The sequence below is a fragment of the Salvelinus namaycush genome, chromosome 37, assembly GCF_016432855.1.
Source record: "Salvelinus namaycush isolate Seneca chromosome 37, SaNama_1.0, whole genome shotgun sequence".
NCBI classification, from domain to species: domain Eukaryota; kingdom Metazoa; phylum Chordata; class Actinopteri; order Salmoniformes; family Salmonidae; genus Salvelinus; species Salvelinus namaycush.
The window spans coordinates 9902495-9923499 of NC_052343.1; the positions used below are offsets into that span (position 1 = coordinate 9902495).

The window sequence follows — 21005 nt, forward strand, 5'->3', positions numbered from 1 at the left end:
CATTTTTGTACTTTTTCCTGTATTGGTCCCCCGTGGGAATCAAACCCACAACCCAGGCATTGCAAGCACCGTACTCAAACAACTGACCCACAGACTGCAATCCCAACACACTGCAATACCCATGCCTTTTATATTTACATGCAGTTTCATTTTACTATAAGAAAGATTTACACAAGAAAATGTGTACATATTTCAAGATTGGCCGTTTGTAACAAGTACATGTGAATAATATGGAAAATGCCTTGCATTGGATAGAGATACACTTGCAATATTCTCTGTCTTTTTTAACCCCTCTGTGGTCTGAAAGATGAAGTCATTTCCTCAATATGCAAGATCTGCTGCAAAAAGGGTACTTCCCTTTATATGCGTTAAAAACACATTCGCTGACATATTCTTAAGTAACTCACAAGCATGCTGAATGCATTTATTATGAGCGACAGGTAGCCTAGAGTTTAAAAGCGTTGAGGCAGTAACTGAAAAGTTGCTGGTTTGTTTAACCAAGCAGCCAAAGTGGAAAAACCTGCGAAATAGAGTTTAATGCAGAAGACAGATTTTGGTTGAATGCATTCAGTTCCGCAACTGACTATGTATTCCGTTCATTATTAACGTTAGCGACTACTGGGTTGTATTCAATATACACTACATGATCAAAAGTTTCGTCGAACATCTCATTCCAAAATCCTGGGCATTGATATGGAGTTGGTCCCCCCTTTGCTGCTATAAAGGCCTCCCGTCTTCTGGGAAGGCTTTCCACTAGATGCTGGGTCATTGCTTCTGGGATTTGCTTCCATTCAGCTACAAGAGCATTAGTGAGGTCGGGCACTGATGTTGGTCGATTAGGCCTGGCTCGCAGTCGGCATTCTAATTCATCCCAAATGTGTTCGATGGGGTTGAGGTCAGGGCTCTGTGCAGGCCAGTCAAGTATTTCCACCCTGATCTCGACAAACCATTTCTGTACGGACCTCTCGTGGTGCATGAGGGCATTGTCATGCTAAAGAAGGAAAGGGCCTTCCCCAAACTGTTTCCACAAAGTTGGATGCACAGAATCATCTAGAATGTCATTGTATGCTGTAGCGTTAAGCTTTCCCTTCACTGGAGCTAAGAGGCATGGCCCGAACAATGAAAACAGCCCCAGGCCATTATTTGTCCTCCACCAAACTTTACAGTTGGCATTATGCATTGGGGCAGGTAGCGTTCTAGTGGCATCCGCCAAACCCAGATATGTCCGTCGGACTACCAGATGGTGAAGCATGATTCATTACTCCCGAGAAAGCGTTTCCACTGCTTCAGAGTCCAATGGTGGCGAGCTTTACGACACTCCAACCGACTCTTGGCATTGCGCATGGTAATTTTAGGCTTGTGTGCGGCTGCTTGGCCATGGAAACCCATTTCATGAAGCTCCCGATGAACAGTTCTTGTGCTGACGCTGCTTTCTGAGGCAGTTTGGAATGAGTGTTGCATCCGAGGACAGACAATTTTTAAGCGCTACACGCCTACCAATTTGCAGCTGAGCCATTGTTGCTCCTAGACATTTCCACTTCACAATAACAGCACTTATAGTCGACAGGGCAGCTCTAGCAGGGCAGAAATTTGACGAACTGACTTGTTGGAAATATGAAACCTTATGACGGTGCCACGTTGAAAGTCACTCAGCTCTTCAGTTAGGCCATTCTGCTGCCAATGTTTGTCTATGGAAAATGCATGACTGTGTGCTCAATTTTATACATCTGTCAGAAACAGGTGTGGCTGAAATAGCTGAATCCACTAATTTGAAGGGGTTTCGACATACTTTTGAAAAAATAGTGTATTTTGTGATGATTTTATAGCTTATTCAAAATCAGGAACATATTAGATTTTTTTTCTTCCACAATCATTCACTTATACATTTATATCAGACCCACATTTGAAGAGTGATGATTCCTCTTTCACAGTTGCATTACTTTTTAAATCTTAAAAGAATATTTGACCATTACTGCAATTCCTCTAAAAACAATATTACCGTAAAAGTCATGCCTTCTTGGACTTCAACTCAGTTTCCCATTACATTTTTATTGTATTTTAACCAGACCTGTTAGTGCATCTTCACAGAGTTTGACCAACCCTTACAACACTCTGTGGGCCCTAGTTAAGTTCCTCTTCACACTTTGAGACTGTTGAAGTGCTATGGTCTTGCTATATTTGTTAGGTGGGGTTTTACTTCTCCTAAATACTTTCGTTTAAACTCTACACCATGTTCCCTGAAATATATGTGTTGCTGCTGTTGAAAAAGGTGTAAAGTACAGGTCTCCTGAGCAGGCCTCATGCTGCAGCAGTGACAGTATAGCAAACTGTCTTTACAATACCAGCTATTGTGAATTTTATAAGGGATTCTAGATATGGCTTCCTTTGGGCTGAATTCTGGTGGCATGAGCCTCAACCTGTTGGTTACTCCTGCAAATGCCTTCCAAAGTCTCTCATCAGTATGCACCAAACTACAGATACTCACACAGTTGGTACCTAAACTAAAAGCCTTGTCGAGTTATTCTAGCCATTGTAAGTCATAGTCAAACTGAATGGAATTGAAATGAAATGTAGGGTAAACCTAAGTGGGTTAACAACTAAGTAAAACATACTCAACTGATGCATTTGGCACAATCATTGTGATAAAACTGGGTTTTTCCGCACAAATATAGTTACATAAGCGTTGGAACTCTTTATTGCATCACAAAAATATAATCTATCACAACCATGGTGTCAAATGCGTCGTACATCAGTTGTACAACCTAAGTGTGTACGGAGGCCAAAGATATCGGTTGAGTCAGATGTTAGTGAACTATTAGTAAAGATTAACCAGCAGCAGAAAATATTGAAGTAGTGTAAGCTCTACCAATGACTTTTGGTTTGATATTTGTTGTTTTTGTAATTCATTGAGATGCACTAAAAACTGAAGTGTTAAGATGTGTGGAATGCAATCCCAGGATAAAGTAACTGACCAATGTGAACCATATGCACAGTTATTTTAATCTGAAATATGAACTGCCCTCATGCATTAGTTCAAAGACTAAACAAACAAGTATACCAAGGGACTGAATGTCAATGCAGTATTTTAGGTTACTATGCTAACTTTAGTATAATCTACAGCTGTTCCTAATTGTGCTGACATTAACACAGTGTTGTACTGTGCAACAGTTTATATTGTCTCAACACAAAATTAGGTTGTGAAAAGGGGGAACTAAAGATAGATACTGACCCTCAACTCTGGCCTCTACAGATATTTTTACATTTCCCGCAACCAGAAATGACAGACAATATTTAGATATATATCTGTAATTGTGCTCACAAGTATCAGAGAACAAGATCTCAACCGAACGGTGAGACCTAGGTGAGACAGGGAGATGGCTGGTACACAGTAGAGAGTGGTAAATTGATTTATAACAATATAAACAAGAGTCATTTATCAGCATATTATGAAGTGATGAATTGTTTGTGCATTTGGCTAGCTGTTTAGGGAAACAAATGGTATATTCTCTATTACAGCATAGATTTATATCTCATAAACTTTGATTTCTTATGTCTTGTGATAACAGAAGATGCTGGTTGAGATCTGCACTGTGGCTATCTGCTGGGTCATAACAGCAAGCTGTAGTCAGTGCATAGGTACAGTATAATTGTCACGCTTTTCTTCTTCCTCTTCTGAGGAGGAGTAGTAGGAAGGATCGGAGGACCAATGCGCAGCGTGGTAAGTTTCCATATTTTAATAAAGCAAAATGAACACTGAACAAAACAACAAAGTGAAACGAACGAAAACGAAACAGTCCCGTATGGTTAGACACAGACACAGGAACATTCACCCACAACACACACTGATAAACAAGCTACCTAAATATGGCTCCCAATCAGAGACAACGACTGACACCTGCCTCTGATTGAGAACCATATCAGGCCAAACACATAGAAACAGACAAACTAGACATACAACATAGAATACCCACCCACACCACAATAATGCTCTATGACTTGACAAAAGAGTCAAGGAACATGTTTTGGAATAAGATTACTCTCTTTGTAAGCATTGTCTTGTCAAATGTATATGTATTACTATACTGTACATTTTTTAATAGAGCCTCGTCTGACAGGTAGAAACTTCTCCACAGTGACCCAAGACGTTACAGTAGAGGCTGGACGGTGCATTCCTATATCATGTAAATTCACATACCCAGGCAACATTACTGAATACGTACGAAGAGTCTGGTTCAAAGAAGATCCACTTACACCTGTATTTGAAAAAGATGCAGAGGTGTGTGGTGTTGATTGGCAGTTCCTGAGAGGTCCTGAAAGGTCTTGCAGCTTTTTCCTCGAAGACCTCGAAGACCTGCAAGAAGAAGAAAGCGAGTATAGATTCAAGTTACCTTGGGGAGATGATCAAATGTATGTTTTTCCTGAGAGGGTACGAGTCTCAGTGTCTGGTACGTAAGAAACCACGTCAACAAATATACTACTTTCATTCTCTTAAATCACGCTGCAGATTATAATGTGTTCTCACCTTAAGTGAGAATAAATGTAACCTACACACTCTGAATTCTAATAATGTTGAATTGCAGCATATTTTGTTACTGATTCAGAACTACCAAACCATGATAATCATGTATTTCACATCACAGCATAATCTGCATGAAAATGCTCGACAAATGAATGGTCAAAGTGATCCATCTTTGCCAAATTCTGTTTAGCTCTAACCCAGAAGAAGACCACTGTGGAGACACCCCCTCTCACAGAGGGAGAGTGGGCCACACTGACCTGCAAAGTATATTCACTCAAACTAAATGACCTGCCTCTGCCCGCGAAGACTCGAAGAAGACTTTGTTGGAATAGCCTGGAGAGGGACAGAGAGCCTATGCATGTCCATCATCATCTGCACATTTATCACTCCAGTGTTAATTTGCTAAATTGTAATTACTTCGCTACAGTGGCCTATTTATTGCCTTACCTCCTCATGCTATTTGCACACACTGTATATAGACTTAATTTTTTTCTATTGTGTTATTGACTGTACGCTTGTTTATTCCATGTGTAACTCTGTGTTGTTGTTTGTGTCGCACTGCTTTGCTTTATCTTGGCCAGGTCGCAGTTGTAAATGAGAACTTGTTCTCAACTAGCCTACCTGATTAAATAAAGGTGAAATAAATCAAATAAAAATATTTTTTGAGGATAATGGATCCATCAACAGCAGAGAATGGATTCAGTGTGGATACATTGTCTTTCACTCCTAAATCCGAACATCACAACATCAACCTCACATGTATGGGCTTCTACAAGAAGGCCAAAATTACTGTGGAGAAAACAGTGACTTTAACAGTAAAATGTAAGTGCATTCACTTTTCAGAGCATTCCCTCATTATCAAAATGCAGTACAGTACTTACTTATTCTTAAAGATTCTCTGTTAGGTAAAAAAGCCATATCTCATGATGTTGAATGTAAAAACTATTTATTTGTCTTCCCTAGACCGTCCCAAGTTCCTGAATGGCTCTGTGTGTGTGGTCCAAGCAGAGGTCCTGACATGTGTTTGTGTCAGTCAGGGGGTTCCCTTACCAGTGATTGCTTGGCCAATGTTAGGGGTCTATATTAGTTACAGTGTCATCGTCTCCAGGAGTGCCCAAACCGTGAACAGCACCATCACCATGTCTGCCTCAGAATACCAGAACAGCAGCGTGGAGTGTGTCAGCAGGAATGTAATTGGCCAGAACGAGATGGAGTTCCCCATACTACACCAAGCTGAAGGGAGCCTGACACGGAAGTTCTTCAGTTTAACATCCTATGTATGTACGTATAGGACTCGTGTTACATTTTAATATTTGAGTGAAGAAGAATCACCAATTCATTTCTGCTCAAATTCAGCTCAAATCAAAGACATCGAGAACAACATTGTCATACTACAAAAATTGTCAAGTGCAAAATTCACCATTAATGTCATTATAATCTGGCAATGTGATTTAATTTAAAACTTTTCTTCAACAATGTGCATTATAAAGAGGCGACTATTTATTAAATATTGTTTGTACTCAGTTTATGCACAGTTTACTGAACTATAGTTTCATAATCACCTCCTTATAACACACATTGTTGAAGAAAATTTTTAAATTAAATCACACCACGAGATTATTACTGTCACGCCCTGTTCTGTTTCATCTGTCCTTGTGCTTGTCTCCACCCCCTCCAGGTGTCGCCCATCTTCCCCATTATCCCCTGGGTACTTATACCTGTGTTCTCTGTTTGTCTGTTGCCAGTTTGTCTTGTTTGTCAAGTCAACCAGCGTTTTTGTCTTAGCTCCTGCTTTTCCCCAGTCTCTCTTTTTCCCGCCCTCCTGGATTTGACCCTTGCCTGTTCTGACTCTGAGCCCGTCTGCCTGACCACTCTGCCTGCCCCCCTGTATCTTTGCGTCTACTCTGGATTACCGACCTCTGCCTGCCCTGACCTGTCGTTTGCCTGCCCCTGTTGCTGTAATAAACATTGTTACTTCAACACAGTCTGCATGTGGGTCTTATCTGAAGCATGACAGTACGAACTGGCCATGACTGACCCAGCAGACTTGGACCAGCTCCGCAGCGCCATCTCCTCCCAAGGAGCCACCATTGGTAGGCACGAGGAGTTGCTTCGCGGTCTGATGGAAGTGTTCCAGGCCGTGGTCGAACGTCATGACCTAGCATTGGACGCATTGCGGGAGCAATTGCGTGGGTTGCCTACTAGGCAGCTTACCATGATGGTAACCTCCCAGCCCCAGCTGGTAGCAACGCCGTCACCCCGGTTTCCTGGGAACCCCGATTACCTCCCCCGGAGCGCTACAATGGAGATTCCAGAACCTGCCGGGCCTTTCTCTCCCAGTGCTCCCTCGTTTTCTAGCTGCAGCCTTCTTCGTTCCCCTTGGACCGCTTGAGGATAGTGTATATCATTACGCTGATGTCCGGGAGGGCACTCGCCTGGGCCACGGCGGTGTTGGAGCAACAATCTGCCGTCTGCCTCAGTCTGAAGGGATCTGTGGCGGAGGTGACCGGCCTCTGCCTGACTTGACCCTGAGCCTGCCTGCCGTCCTGTACCTTTGCCCCACTACTCTGGTTTATCGACCCCTGCCTGCCTTGACCTGTCGTTTGCCTGCCCCTGTTGCTGTAATTAACATTGTTACTTCAACACAGCATTTGGTTCTTACCTGAAGCGTGACAATTATGAAGTTCATTGTATTTTTTGTACTTCTTTTCCACTTTGAAAATGTCACCTGAAGTGTGAAAAGACAATTGTTTTAAAAAAGTATATCAGTAACCACATTTCCATCCAAATATTTTTGCTAGTAAAGCCATACCGTATTAAAAAAAATCATGACATCTGTGATGAAAACAGGAAGTTTTGGTACAATTTTATAAAAGGTAAAACTACAATTCACACATGGGGACATATGGCATGAAGTCAGGTGGCATAAAATTCTTATCATTGTTATATTTAGCTTTTTTATCAATAAATTATGCAATGTAGGACTGTCTGAGCAAGGTAAATGATACTCAAGGAAAACGTTTTAGCTCCGTCCTGTTAACTGAAAGTTGCAACCAGAGACAGTAGCCTACCAGTTAGAGAGACGAGCCAGCAACCGGATGGTTACCAGTTCCAATTCCGGGTCCGATGGGAAAAGTCTGGTGGGAAGTGAGCTGGCACCAGGAGGGTTTCTGGTATAAAATCCTACATGCCATTGCCTGCCGTTGTGCCCTTGAACAACCCCCCACAACAACAGCTCCCCGGGCACCAAGTGACAGGTTAGTGTTTTTTGTCATGAATCTCATTCTGGAGGCAGCTCTGCAGAGTGGTCAATAGCTGACACAGCCACAAAGTCATAAAATCTGATGTTAAACCGAATTAACCATTGCCTTAAACACACAGCTAAATCTAATGCCTAACCTTAAATTACATTTTCCATTGCTATATGCTTTTTTTGTGTGTGTGGATGCGCAGAAAACATTTTTATGTGAATGAATTCAAACTTTTTTCTGAGTAATGTCTCTGGTTTTATGCAACAACAAAAAAGCTCAATTTTAACCAAATGATGTTGTATTTTATGTAAAAGCACATAAGGAAGCTACAAGTTTCTGTTATCTTCCTCATGTTCAACTATGTTAATAAAGATGTTATGTAGATAATCAAGGTAACACATTTGTGCGTATTATCAAGTGAAATGGTTTAAAGAAAAGCTTTGTGTGATGTAGCTACTGCAAACCATGAGGGGTGGTGTGGGAGGAATAACTGTTACATACTGTATCAATAAAGTCCTACTAATACATGGAGATATAGAATGTATTTGGGGTGTATTTTCCTTACTGTTTTGGGTATGAGAGAACAGATAACATACTATATAGATAAACTGAGCTGGTCACATTCTCTGTTGTTTACTTTATTTATTTGTTGTTTGGAACCAAAGAAAGATGGCTTTGCTTGAGGCGGGACAGACTTGTAAAATAAAGAGAATGATCAAACATCATCATAGAGCTCATATTGTCATTAAGTAATAACAGTGCTAATTTGCAGAAAGATTGCAGAATTCTGATCGGAATTATTGTGTCAAAGATATAAAAAAAATCATCACAAGGACAATAATGAATACCACAAAATAAAGAAAGTACAAATCTGCTTTCCAACACACTATGTGACAAACAAATTAGATAAGACATGAACAGCGCTTCTCCATTTTGTTTCCAGGTTTAGAAAGAAATAAACCCCCCATGAGGCGTTCAAGAGAACTGACGACAGTAAGTGTTACTAAACGGATGTCCATATTGGCATGTCTCAATGTTGGGTAACACATCTTGAACGCTCTGACATTAGGTCTAGTGACTAAACCATGTCAGAACAATTACATAAAATATGTTATTAACAGTCATGACAGCTGACATAAGCTTGACAGCTGTCTTGACACTGTCATGGCACAAATCTTTGCTTCAGTCAGTTTATTGGCTTAGAATACAGCTAGCCAACTAATTTACATAAATAACCATTTGTGTCGTGACAGTGTAAAGGGTTGTCAGTATTTTCACATCAGTTTTCATGACCGAAAATGACATGTGTTATTTTATGACCGCGTTACGTCACCCTTATGACAGAGAAGTCAGTTAAAGTGTTACCAAACCTGTATCCGACTTGCCTGTGTAAATCACTGTTGTAATACTGAGCATGTACATACCGTAGTATATTTACACATATGGCTGACAGCATAATAGTCATGCAGGGAATTTATTTACATAATGTATACTGGTATCCTTTTACCCATCTATATGCAGCTTATTAATATTGTATTAACAGTCATTGTTATCTAGTGATGTCATTAGTGAGCTTGGAGATTACAATACATGAGTTGATCACGTATATTTGAATAGCACAACTAACTGGTATATCAGCTTCAATGTTGTGCCACTCAAACGCCTCATCTGATACAACCCTATAGGATTAGGCTTCGATTTCACAATTCACAACCATTGAAGAAGACATGTTGGGAGAGGCGGTCTCAGGTAAAGTGATCCTTTGAAACAGCCACAGTGATCAGTGTTCGCTGATCTTTCAGCACTGTTTGCACACACACACACACATTGTCTCAACGAGATACATTTTGGCCTGCTGTGCAAGTGCTACAGTGGAGTCATGTATGCCAGATTGATCCAAAAATGTATTCTACCCCATTGGTTCCCATTTAAGTATAAGTTAACACTTACACTTAGCAAAACAGAGAAATCGTCCAAAAATACTATAATTAAATCATGGCCAACGACATAAACAGAACATTCTGTGTTAGCCCAGCACAGTTCCCGAAGAGCAAACCACAACTCAACCAGTGCTTATAATGCATAAGAACTAAAAAATCAGCCCACTTCTTGCACAAACAGAACCTTGTGTTCAAGGCTGGATAAACCTCTAAGAGTATACATCTTCTCTCTTTATATAAAATCAAATAAATATTCATTTCTCATCATCATCAAAAGCCACAGAGTCACAGCACACATCACTATTGAACTCTATGTGGGAACAGAATATGTGAGATGAAGATGACTGGCTTCAATTGGATATGTATCAGGCCTGGCGTTTGTTGAACACTGGTCAGTGTTGACAACCGCTGGATCAGGAAGAGATCCCTCATTTCCTCCAGATCCAGGGTCAGAAATAGAGATAAGAAAATAAAAAGCACAAAATACACCCCTTTCCCAGACACTTCGACTGGCAGCGGACACAGTGGAGAAGGACTATAATGGACAGATCTAGATAGTTCGCCTGGTATCCAAGCTGATTGCGTTGCCTTTCACAGGAAAACTGGTGAGCGCAGCGTTCAATCTGGTTTAACCAGGCTAGCTATAAGTATGATATAGGGTGACATACAGAAGGGGAGCCCCAGAAAATGTGTTACTGTGTCCCAAGCTTGATAGCAATGCAAACAATTAATGGTATAGAGATGGAAATAGCAACATTGAATCTAGATGATACAGTACAGTAACAAACACATTGCACCTGTTGTGAGGGAATTTTGTGACTATGACCAGTAGGGTAAGAGCTGGGAGACCGACAGCTGCTGATAATACAAAGATCTTTTTACATTGTCCACTTGGCTGTGTTCCGACCCTGCAAGTAGCTACCAGCAGTCCTGGGTGGCGAGATGTGACTGGGGCTCCCCCTGGAGGCTTGAGGGTCGACTAACGGGGACGTCATTTGAGATGAGTCAGGGACGGGGAGAGACGATGGGGGATCTTGATGTGATGGTGAAGGGTGGTGATGGTGTCCACGGGGGAGGGGGGAAGACGTTTGAAGAGGGGGCGAATGACGTGAGGAAGGGGGCGACAACATGGCTGCCACTGTGTCCCGCGGTGACGATGGGTCAGGGAAGGATCGCGATTCATTTGGCCTTGATCTCGGTGTAGTCGCTGCCGTCATCCCCCCTCCCTGAGGTCCCCCCATCCCTGGAGCGCCCCCCCAGAAACTCCAGGGCGGCGTAGTTCAGCTCTTGCCTCTCCAGGTCTGCCATAGAGCCCACAGGTTGATAATCCCCGTCTTCTCCCTGTTGAAGGTATGGAAAGAGAGAAGGCCCATTCAGACTCACAGGTTATACCTGCGCAGTGCCACCAATGCCATTGACACCTCAGAACATAGAGCGTATAAAGGAATAACATGATAGACATTGAGAGAGAAGAATGGAGGGTTAGTAGTTATTGATGAGCAGAGACGTAAAACAAGGAGATTGAGGTGGTTTAGCATATCCTGTTAGTATCGAGGCAGCCATGCAACAACAGTCGTGGAAATGAAAGGAGATACAGCACATGGAAGCGGATCTCAGACAGCAGACGACTGTCGGTTAGATCTGGTTGTTTGGTGACACATACAGTATAGCTCAGTTCTGGCACCACAACGCGTCATATGGCCCAGATCTGGTCCGAATGTAGGAGATGCGAACTGGGGGAGGGTTGGCACTTTGCTTATGGGCCATCTCTGGCTTGAGTTATGTGGCCCTAACAACATCCCATAGTTACTGGGCTACTTTAGGTCTGAATGTGGGCCACATCCACCTTGCCAGGCAAGGTCTGGACATTTCACGATACAGATCCACTTCAGGACCGTAACACCAAGTGGTTAACTCGGCCAAACGGTAAATCGTAATATTGTAGATTAAGGACGAATTTGAGCCATCATATCATTTAGCTGTCTGGGATGTGTGAGGGATGCTGTCTACCACTGAGACTTGGAGTTGGGATTGGGGCGGGGTTGTTTAGGAACCTTACCGTGCTCTCCTCTAGAATGGAGTTAAACTTTGAGCCCAGAAGCTCTGTCTTAAGCTGTGCAAGAGTTAGGAAATAGAAAAAGAGACAGAAGAACGCAGAGAAGCGATGAAGCAGAAAACAGTGGTTTGGAAAGGCTGTGGCCGCAGCTACCCCTGTGGTACTGTGATTGATAGCTATAGTGGTACTGGGATTCTCAGGCTAGGCCAGTAGTTGGCTGGGGAAGTTTACATTTTCTCTTTAACATGAGAAGTTTTATTTATGAGTATCTCCACGGAATGAACCTTACTGTGCATCAAAAATGGGACATGATTTGAACGAGTATAGTATCAGTATCAGCAACGGGTAAGCTATCATGTTCCCGTCTAAGACAGATCTGAGAATGGTCATTATCTCCATTATAGTCATCATCATCAACATGTCTCACCACTTTCTTCCTCAAACATTGTTTGTCCTTCTTGACTGTGCTGTAGTACAACGCTGGGTTCTCCAGTTTAGAGACCAGGTCCTGCCCAGGGTTGCCATTCTCTCTGGGGGGGGTGGAGTCACAAGATCAGACTCGGTCTCATGGCCACTAACTAACTCAGGGCGACACTCCAAGCCTGGGCATCCATTTTAAAACAAGGGCCTGTTTCCCAACATAGTTAATAATCTACAGGCCTATGATTCATGGTTGTGGGCGACGTTCATGGTTGTGGTTATTGTTTCATGGGTTTAGTTGCGGTTGAGCCGACACCCTCTCTTAGAGCGACTTCCTGTAAAAGCTTTTGTCTGAATGTGATGTATTGCTATAATGCTGAAGCACCTTAGTTAAGTAGGCTAACGTGGCTGTATTTTTAGCATAGCAGGTCAAGGGTACAAAGCAGTATCAAAGCAGGGAATTGAGCCTGCAAACTATAGGCTACGGTTAGTCTGGCTTGCTAACCCCACTCCACCAGGCAGCCATTTTGGATCTCCGTCTCAGAGGATTTCAGAAAGGGAACTAGTGATGGCAAATTAATTGAACTCGCTCTGGCGTTAGCATAACTTATGACCATGATTCTCACGTCCGTCCATCGATCAATCATTCACTCATGAATACACAGAGGTGTTTTAGAATGGATGGCTAGGCTGAAGTGTTTCCTTATCGTCAATTCAAACAGGAAATGACTACCTGTAACTCGCATCGACCCCTGTCACAGTTAGTGAAGGGTGGATACTCACTTCTTGTTGTTATGGCCCACATATCTCACTGCTGCGATGATGAAGGCGATGACAGCCACTCCACCGATGGTGCCAACGATCACTGCCATCATGTACTTCTCTAACGTCAGACAAGAACATCATATTGAAGACAGTGTAGAAACAGAAAATACTGTTTAACTAGGTCATGGTACTATAAAGTATTTAATTCAAGATAATGCCATTTCAATATCAAGCCAATGGGGTAGCCAGTTTGTGGTCTTACTTATACAGTCAATGTACATATCATATAAAGGTACTACACGTCTCATTTCAGTTCAATCTCTCATGTATGCTAGGCTATACAATTGTTTGCATTTTAATGGTATGCAGTTCTGTGTTTAACCATGAACCTGAACTTGTGTACTCACTCTCCTGCTGTAACTCCAAATGAAAGCTCTCCGACCCGTACATGTTGCTAATGCTGCAGTGCACATTGACAGCGCCGTTGCCCAGGCGCTCGCCCTTCTCCCGTAGCTTGATCATGCCCGTGGACGTGTGGCCGTCCGTGCGCGTGTAGTAGTTGTAGCGGCCGAACGTGTCGTTGATGGTGATGTTCTTGTCGGGGAGGTAGAACTCGATGGTGGGCTCAGGGTTACCCGTAGCCATGCAAACACACTGGACTCCCTCCCTCACCACCGCGCACTTGGACTCGTCCAGAAGGACTGGGGCGTCTGAAGAGAGGGTGGAGGTAGGGCTATGACTGACATGTAGAGTGGGATGGGATGGTGTAGCGTAGTGTAATGTAGTGTGGTACAATACGGTATGATATGATACCATATGTTATGATACAACATGATGACCCACTCACATTCCACAGTGATGTTGAGGGAGCTGCTGGCTCGTCCGTGTTCGTTCTCTGCCAGGCAGCGGTACTGTCCCTCTCCCTGAGGGGTGAGCTCCAGAAGCTCCAGCACAGACACCTCCTCGGCCGTGATGGTGCCCACCAGCTCCCCGTCCTTCAGCCAGGTGAGGGTGGGCGCGGGATTGCCTTGTGTGCTACATTGCAGGGAGATGGAAGAACCTTCCATAATGGTCAGGGAACCATTTACCACTGGCTCACTGGGAGGGTCTGCAGGGAGTATAGAGAGGTGATGAAAGGTAGAGTTAAATGAGGAGAAAGAAAGGAGTTGAACAAAGGAGTCAGTTAAAGAGGATGAAATGTTGTACTGTGTATCACCAAGAGCAGGAAGCTATGGGCCAGGTTTATCACATAACTAATACATTGTTATATATATTGTGCGTTACTACTTCACAGGAGAGACATTTGAACATAATTATAATTTTTTTATTACTAAAAATATGTTTTGGGGCAGAAATGCCTTCTGGATCATGTGCACTTTCATGTGCCTTAATAACAAACTTGTATGCCATCTGTAAATATGAATACAATTGTTAAAATTACGAGCCTAGTTGGTTTAGCCACAGAAAAAGTGGGAACCTTCCCACTAGTCATGATTGGCTGAGATAATGGATGGGCTGGACATGCCGAGAGATGAGTTCGGACTGGTCTGCCATGTAGCATGCTTCTGTCTATAATGAGTTGCTCAGTATGTCTAGGTCATCCTTTCTAACGCAGATTTTTCTGAAAGATAGTTCTCCACTTTCTGGAGGACCGAGTTTTGAAATCAGTGGAATTCTCGGTGGAAGCAGAGCATGATAGCTAAGGAGATGGAGAAAATGTAAGCGTTTTATAGCAAATGTGGAGGGAGTCGAAAAGAAAACACGGAAGTCTGCTGTATAAAACACCTGTCTCTGGATTACATCTTCAGAATTAAGGGCAACCATGTCATCCGTGACAGAGGGAGAAGCGTTCATCCATGTACTGTATACGGGTAAGAGAGTATAGCTAGCAACATTTTAAGATATTATACATTTCTAATTTTGTCAGAAAGTCGTTTTCATTGCAAGTTAAAGCGTACTGTTAGCTTGCTAGCTAACGTTAGCTGGCTGGCTGGCTGGTTGGCTCGCTAGCTAACATTACGTGTATGATCTGTGTAGTAATATTATTCGTATCTCAGAGCCATTTGCTAGTTTAGCTACCTGTAGATTCATGCAGGGTACTAATGCTATGAGTTGGGATAATGGTTCATTGTTTAGCTAGCTAGCTACATGTCTAAACAAAAGACTCCACTATGCAAGTAGCCATTTCACTGTACAGTTTACACCTTCTGTATTCTGTGCATGTGACAAATAAACTTAGATTTTATTTGATATAGTGTTTGTTTACCAGAGACTGTAATGTGAAGAACAGCATGACCTGCCCCAAAATCAAATTAGGATATAACGTTAGGCCAACGAGACAGTGTCCAAGTAAAAACATTCAACCATAAGCTATTTTCTGTAATTAGCGAACCATTAACGTGTAAATAATGATCTTGTTGTGAGTTTATTTTCCTGTAATAATTAATTGACAACTGTATACAGACATGTTGATAGAAGTAGTATAAACCAGCCTTTAGTCTTAAAATCTTTGGTTGTTTAGTACATGACCATACTCACTGTTTAGCACATTGCCTCACATGTGAATCCTTACAGAGATTGGTGAGGCTATGTCTTAAGAGGGTGTGAACAATGCTGAATGGGTGTAGACAAAGAAGAGCGCTCCAATAGGTCTACCAAAACATTAAAGTGCCATTTTCTTAAAAGTGGGGTTACAAGTTAATCAACTTTCAAAGCAGAATTACTTTCACATTGTTCCTCAACTGTAATGTTTGATATACCATTTTCTAGTCTCTACTTTTATCCAATGTAAAAAAACACTGTTTCAAATTTTACTAAATAAGACCGAATCGAGCCGGTCGGTCACATATGTCACCGCAAGTGACAGAAACTAAAATGTCAGCTTGGTTGACATACTGTATAACTACAATGATTAAATGTAACTATTTTTGATTATTCCACAAACACCATGTTGCACAATGACACTTACACAAGACGGCCAGGTACATGGACGTGTTCATGACGCCGTAGCCGTTATTCCCCACGCAGGTGTAGATGCCCTCCTGAGAGGGGGTTAAGTCCTCCAGGGAGAGCGAGGTGTTGGAGGCCGTGTCCCAAAGCAGCTCCTGGTCCCCAAACAGCCAGGAGATCCTGGGAGGAGGGTTACTGTCCACCTCGCAGTGCAGCGTTACTGAGCTGCCCTCCATCACCTCCGCAGACACGTTCACCCACACCGAGCGAGGGGCATCTGGGGTGAGAGGAAGGGGAAGGTGGGGTTAGACTTGTAAAAGTGACAAGTGTATAACCTGGTTAAACCAGACCCAACACTGCGCTCATCATTGTTTCAAAGAAAAACAAAGGTGAAACGTAGAAAAACAGGTTTGGATGCCAGGCGAACATACCCAATGTGTACCATGTCACAATCATGCAATACATTGCTAAGTCAAGTTGTTATCCTTCTACTGTAGATGGAGAATAACGGGTGACTGTAGATATTGACTATGGTTCTGCAATGTGTATATCAGAAATATGTGTAACACTGCTACTTTTACATTTGGCGTAGTCGGCAGGATTAGTTTTTCCATATGAATATAATCCCCCACATGACATAATGTCCCCTCTGTTGTGTCCAAATGACACGCTTCTCACAGAATTTGAGGATTCAAGCTACAGGTTCAGTGACAACGGTCAGTTGGTTACTTACACTTGACATCCAGAGAGATGAGTCTCTCGTAGGCCAGGGTGGTGTTGGGGTAGTAGACCCTGCAGCCCAGCAGCTGACCGTTGTGCATGGGCCTGGGGGTGAAGGTGAGCGTGCTGGACAGCACGGCTGTGTTGCTCTCTTCCACGTAGTCTGAGGTATACTCGGGTTCAGGCAGGTAGTCTGTGTACATCCATTGGATCTCTGGGCTATTTTCTGGACAGTTGTCTGGAGCATAGCACGTCAACTCCAGATTCTCGTCAGCGACTATCTCCTCAGGGATGTCAATGTTCGGCTGGTCTGGGGGACAGAGAGGACATAAGTGAACGAGTGAAATTCCCCAATTCACAATATTGACCTATTCTCGTTAAAACTACAATAATTATAATCACAGCTAGTGCAATCCTAGCCTGGTCCCAGATCTATTTGTGCTTGCCATTCCCTACTGTCAGTGTCCACTGTAGTTGACAAGACAGCACAACAGATATGGTACCAGGCTAGGGCAAACCAGCTCATAAATGTGACACATTCAATTGTAAACATGGCCCCTCAGGGTCTCTCAGCAGGCTTACCCAGCACCTTGAGCTCAGAGAAGTCTGGGTAGGTGTAGATGTTGGCACCGCCCAGGTCGGCACGGAAGTAGTACCTCCCTGAGTGCTCTGTACCGATATTACTGATGAGCAGAGTGCAGTTCCTCTGGTGCAGGTCCCCGATGAGCTTGGTACGCCCTTGGTAACTTTCATGTACGATTTCTGTGCGCGTCTTGAACACCACAGGTGGGAAGAGCTGGGGGTAGGGCTGGCCAAAGTACCAGATGCCGTGGATGCCGCGGTATGGCCGGATACCAGACGGGTACATGAATGTGCAGGGGATGACCACACAGGAGTTGGTCATGGCCGAGATGTCCCTGGGTATCCATACGTTCCACTGGCCACTGACATCTGGGGGAGGGAAGGAGTGATATGGGACTAAGATTGGAAATGGGAATATTGAGAGCGAAACTGTATACTGTATCAATGAACAATCAATCTACAATACATCTACAGTTTCAAATGGAATCACTGAGAAAAGATGAACATAGAGAGACAAAGAGAGAGAGAGAGAACAGAGGATGATATCATGATGTTATCCCTGCTTGAGATGGTAAGAGCAGAGACCCTATGTGGAGGAAGCATATGTCTCACTCTCACCACTGGCACCACTGTTTAAGTGAGAGGGACAAGGTTGAGCCAAGATGGACGCCAGCCAGCCATCACAAAGCACTGGAACAGTAGGCTGATTCCCTGCTGCCATGTGTGCCAGTTGGACCCTGTGGCAACGCTGTACCCTTTTGTTTTAGTGTTGTTTGCTGTAAGTTTGACATACTCTAAAAAGTCAACTGTCAATCAGTTTTACATTGCAATTGCATATCTAGATTACTGGATTTCTAGTATTACATCTGCAGTCTTCAAGGGAATTTACAGTCTGAGTTATTGTGATGTAATCGAGTAGTTATTCACACTGACAAGAGGGAATGAGAAACATACAAGTTTTACCTTTGATGATTAGCAACAGCGGCAGAAGCAGCTCCAAACACCACATGGCGTCTATTTAACCCTGAACCAGAGGCCTCTGTAACAGACATCAGACCTCAATTACACATCCAAAACTTCACCCTTTACCATTCTGTTCTGGACCAATGGAGCCCAATGCTATGTGATATATATTGAATATAATATTATAGTGACATATAAGTATGTGGTGACATATAGCTGCAATGGTTAAATGTCTTCTTTTTTTGTTTACATATTCTAATAAGCCTATGTTGCTTTTATCTCAGGTAACAATGACATATGTCCATATGATTGTGTGTAAAAAGACAGTAGACATTACTGACTATTACCTTGAATTGCTCAATGGGCGAAAAGTAGCCAAGACAGAAAATATCTGATTCCTCAGCTTGGTGGTCGCAGTAGTAGTAGTAGTAATGTTCACTAGAGGGTGCCCAATCACACCCAGACACCTCAACAGCCCTCTCCCTTAACTTCTCTGTATAAAAAAAAAACACACAACAAGTGACATCAGCATCAGGCGATGACATCAGCCCTGCTGCATTAGACGGACAGCAGGCTCTTCACTGGCACTGACACATAGACATGATGACGCACACTCTCTCTCTCAGACGGCACCTGTTCGGCCGCGCCGTAGTGGCAGTGCTAGTAGAGTCCCTCATTAGGCTATTCATATGTAAGTCCCAGGTCTTCGACAGACAGTCACTGTTGGGACCTGTTCAGAACCATGACTCACTACCCTAGTCCCTAGGCCCTTATCCACTACATTACATCATGGCGTCAACCATCATCATTTGGTCCGTTGGTTGTTTGGACCCTTTACTCTGTATCTACCAGTCTGTGTCTCCCGAGCAGCCGGTAGCTGCAGATGGTGGGCCTAAGAGTGGATTGTGTTGGAGAGCTCCATGATTAACACATCACTACGTCCCCAGACAGTCTATAGGCTGATAAGCTGTGTTCCTACGGAAAATAAGGGCAAATTCTGTTGGTTTTAGGCAGTTTGGCAACAACAGCGAGAGGTTATTCTGGGCTGAGGCACACGAACATCCCGTTCTCAAACATGCGATTGTACGCACACAAACAGCATGCTCGTGCGTATTTCCAAACTGTGTCGTAACACTTATACACACAGACATACACATTTAAAATCCAAAGTAAAAAGTACGGTCCACATACAGATCACTTATAAAGTTGACATGGACCCCTTTAAATCAAACCATGAGGCTCTAGGTCAGGGCAATCATAGCCAATGCCAGTAAAATATTTCTAAAACATTGCGTCAAGCTGTACCATCTGCATTAGACAAAACCCCAAGAGAAGGGACTGTGTCTGAGCTGAGAGTCAATGCTTCAGCAATGGCAGGATGAACAGAATAGCCCGGAGAGCAGGGCACTGACACCACCAGCAACAACAACGAGAGCCATTGATTGACAGACAAATGGCCAGCACAGAGACCAGCCACAGACCACTTGCCTCATACCAGCTTCAGCACCAGGCTCCGGCTCCCTCTCGGTTCCTTCCCTCGGTTCTGTCGGTTCTACGTTCTCCCCGGGCGTGTGGTTCCCTTGTGCGTCTCCACGGGTTGTAAAATCCTGTCTGCCGGGTTCTATGGATTCTAGGACAGGGGATGGGGAGAGAAAAAGGGACAGAGGCAGAGAGAGAGAGAGGGAAAGAGGGAAAGAGAGCGACTGTGTGAGCTGCAGGCTGTGGTGAATGTGTGGTGTGTAGTTTTGAATATGAATTCAAACATTTCTCTGCCTTTTCCTAGACCCACTCCACACATTCCTCTCCTCTACCGCCCTCTCTGCTGTGGCCAGTCTGTCTCAGACCATGGACCAGGCCTTTGACTCTCACAACCAGGTCAAAGTAACCCTGCTAGCATTAGATAACTTCCCCGCTAGAACCTACTGTATCCACAAAGAGCCAGTGACCTCAGGGTGATGTTGAGTCATAACATCACTATGACTAGTGACTATGACTAGAGGAGCATGGCTGGGTGTATACCCATACAGATGAGAATATTCTCCTTTTCCAAACAGTTCCATTAGAATCATACATCCCCTCAGTTAGAGGCTTTAGTTATTGTACGGTGCCCTCGTTGACTACCGTTTAAGCCAAAAGATGCTAACCTGGGATTTTGATCTAGAAATGAACAACGACGGTTTTTATTTTATTACTAAAAAATAAGTATATTAGTGTTGTAAAATGTTTTGGGCATTCCCTTGGACGCACTACACACACCAAATATTTTCCCACATAAGGTATGTTTGTGGATGTGGGATGACAACATGGTCCAGCAAGCAACTAGGAGTATCCCCTACTTTACATATCAACGCAACAAAGAATACTTCTATTTCATAGTGGAGCGGTTGTTATAGTTTAAGTGGCGTGAGTCACTGTCTCCAAGAGCCATTAAGCCATAGGCCAAATGATGACATCCACCAAGCCATGGATGTTTTCAAGGGAATCCCAACACAAACACACTTGAGGATGGGCTGAGTAGGCCTGGGTGGGGGAGGTTGGTAACGTCAGAGTGAATACCTCATTCACAGACTGGAGCCTGTACAAACGAATGTGCAGCATGCCACAGACCCCTACACACACACGCAGCACACGGCGTGCCAGCACACTTCGCACTGTGGCCCTTACAGCTTTATGGCGACACGACAGCTATGTGACCTTCCTCCCTGCCCCCTCCTCTCTCCTCCCCCCATCCTCCTCCACTCGCTGTCGTTCCGTTGGGACAAAGCAGTGTTTCCCTGCGCCATGGTCATTTTTTGTGTGCCTGTGTGTGCATGCGCGTGTGTGTGTGTACGTGTCCACAT

The 21005-nt window shown here is 43.5% G+C and overlaps 1 protein-coding gene across 4 annotated transcripts; it reads right to left on the reverse strand.

The window, feature by feature from the left end:
• Positions 1-8387: 8387 nt before the first annotated feature.
• On the reverse strand, positions 8388-20033 carry LOC120030796 (myelin-associated glycoprotein-like). 4 transcript variants are annotated; one of them, XM_038976238.1, is made up of 11 exons: positions 19661-20032; positions 18513-18658; positions 18166-18241; positions 17203-17571; positions 16634-16930; positions 15920-16177; positions 13799-14059; positions 13359-13661; positions 12970-13069; positions 12194-12296; positions 8388-11051 (listed from the first exon to the last, which is right to left on the reverse strand). In XM_038976238.1, exons 3-11 carry the CDS (start codon positions 18209-18211, stop codon positions 10890-10892), a joined length of 1899 nt encoding a protein of 632 aa, XP_038832166.1. In that variant the 5' UTR covers positions 18212-18241; positions 18513-18658; positions 19661-20032; the 3' UTR covers positions 8388-10889. The 4 variants fall into 4 exon arrangements, with proteins under 4 accessions (XP_038832166.1, XP_038832164.1, XP_038832165.1 ...); XM_038976236.1 differs by lacking the exon at positions 19661-20032 and adding an exon at positions 18799-19128 and having other exon boundaries at positions 10890-11051; XM_038976237.1 differs by lacking the exon at positions 19661-20032 and adding an exon at positions 18778-19128 and having other exon boundaries at positions 10890-11051.
• Positions 20034-21005: the final 972 nt, after the last annotated feature.

Coding starts and splice junctions, on each gene's coding strand:
- LOC120030796 (XM_038976238.1), bottom strand. CDS start 18,211: ATGTGGTGTTTGGAGCTGCTTCTGCCGCTGTTGCTAATCATCAAAG. Junction 14,060..15,919: donor CATGTACCTGGCCGTCTTGT/GTAAGTGTCATT, acceptor TACTCCCTGCAG/ACCCTCCCAGTGAGCCAGTG. Junction 11,052..12,193: donor AATGTTTGAGGAAGAAAGTG/GTGAGACATGTT, acceptor TACCTTCAACAG/GGAGAAGACGGGGATTATCA.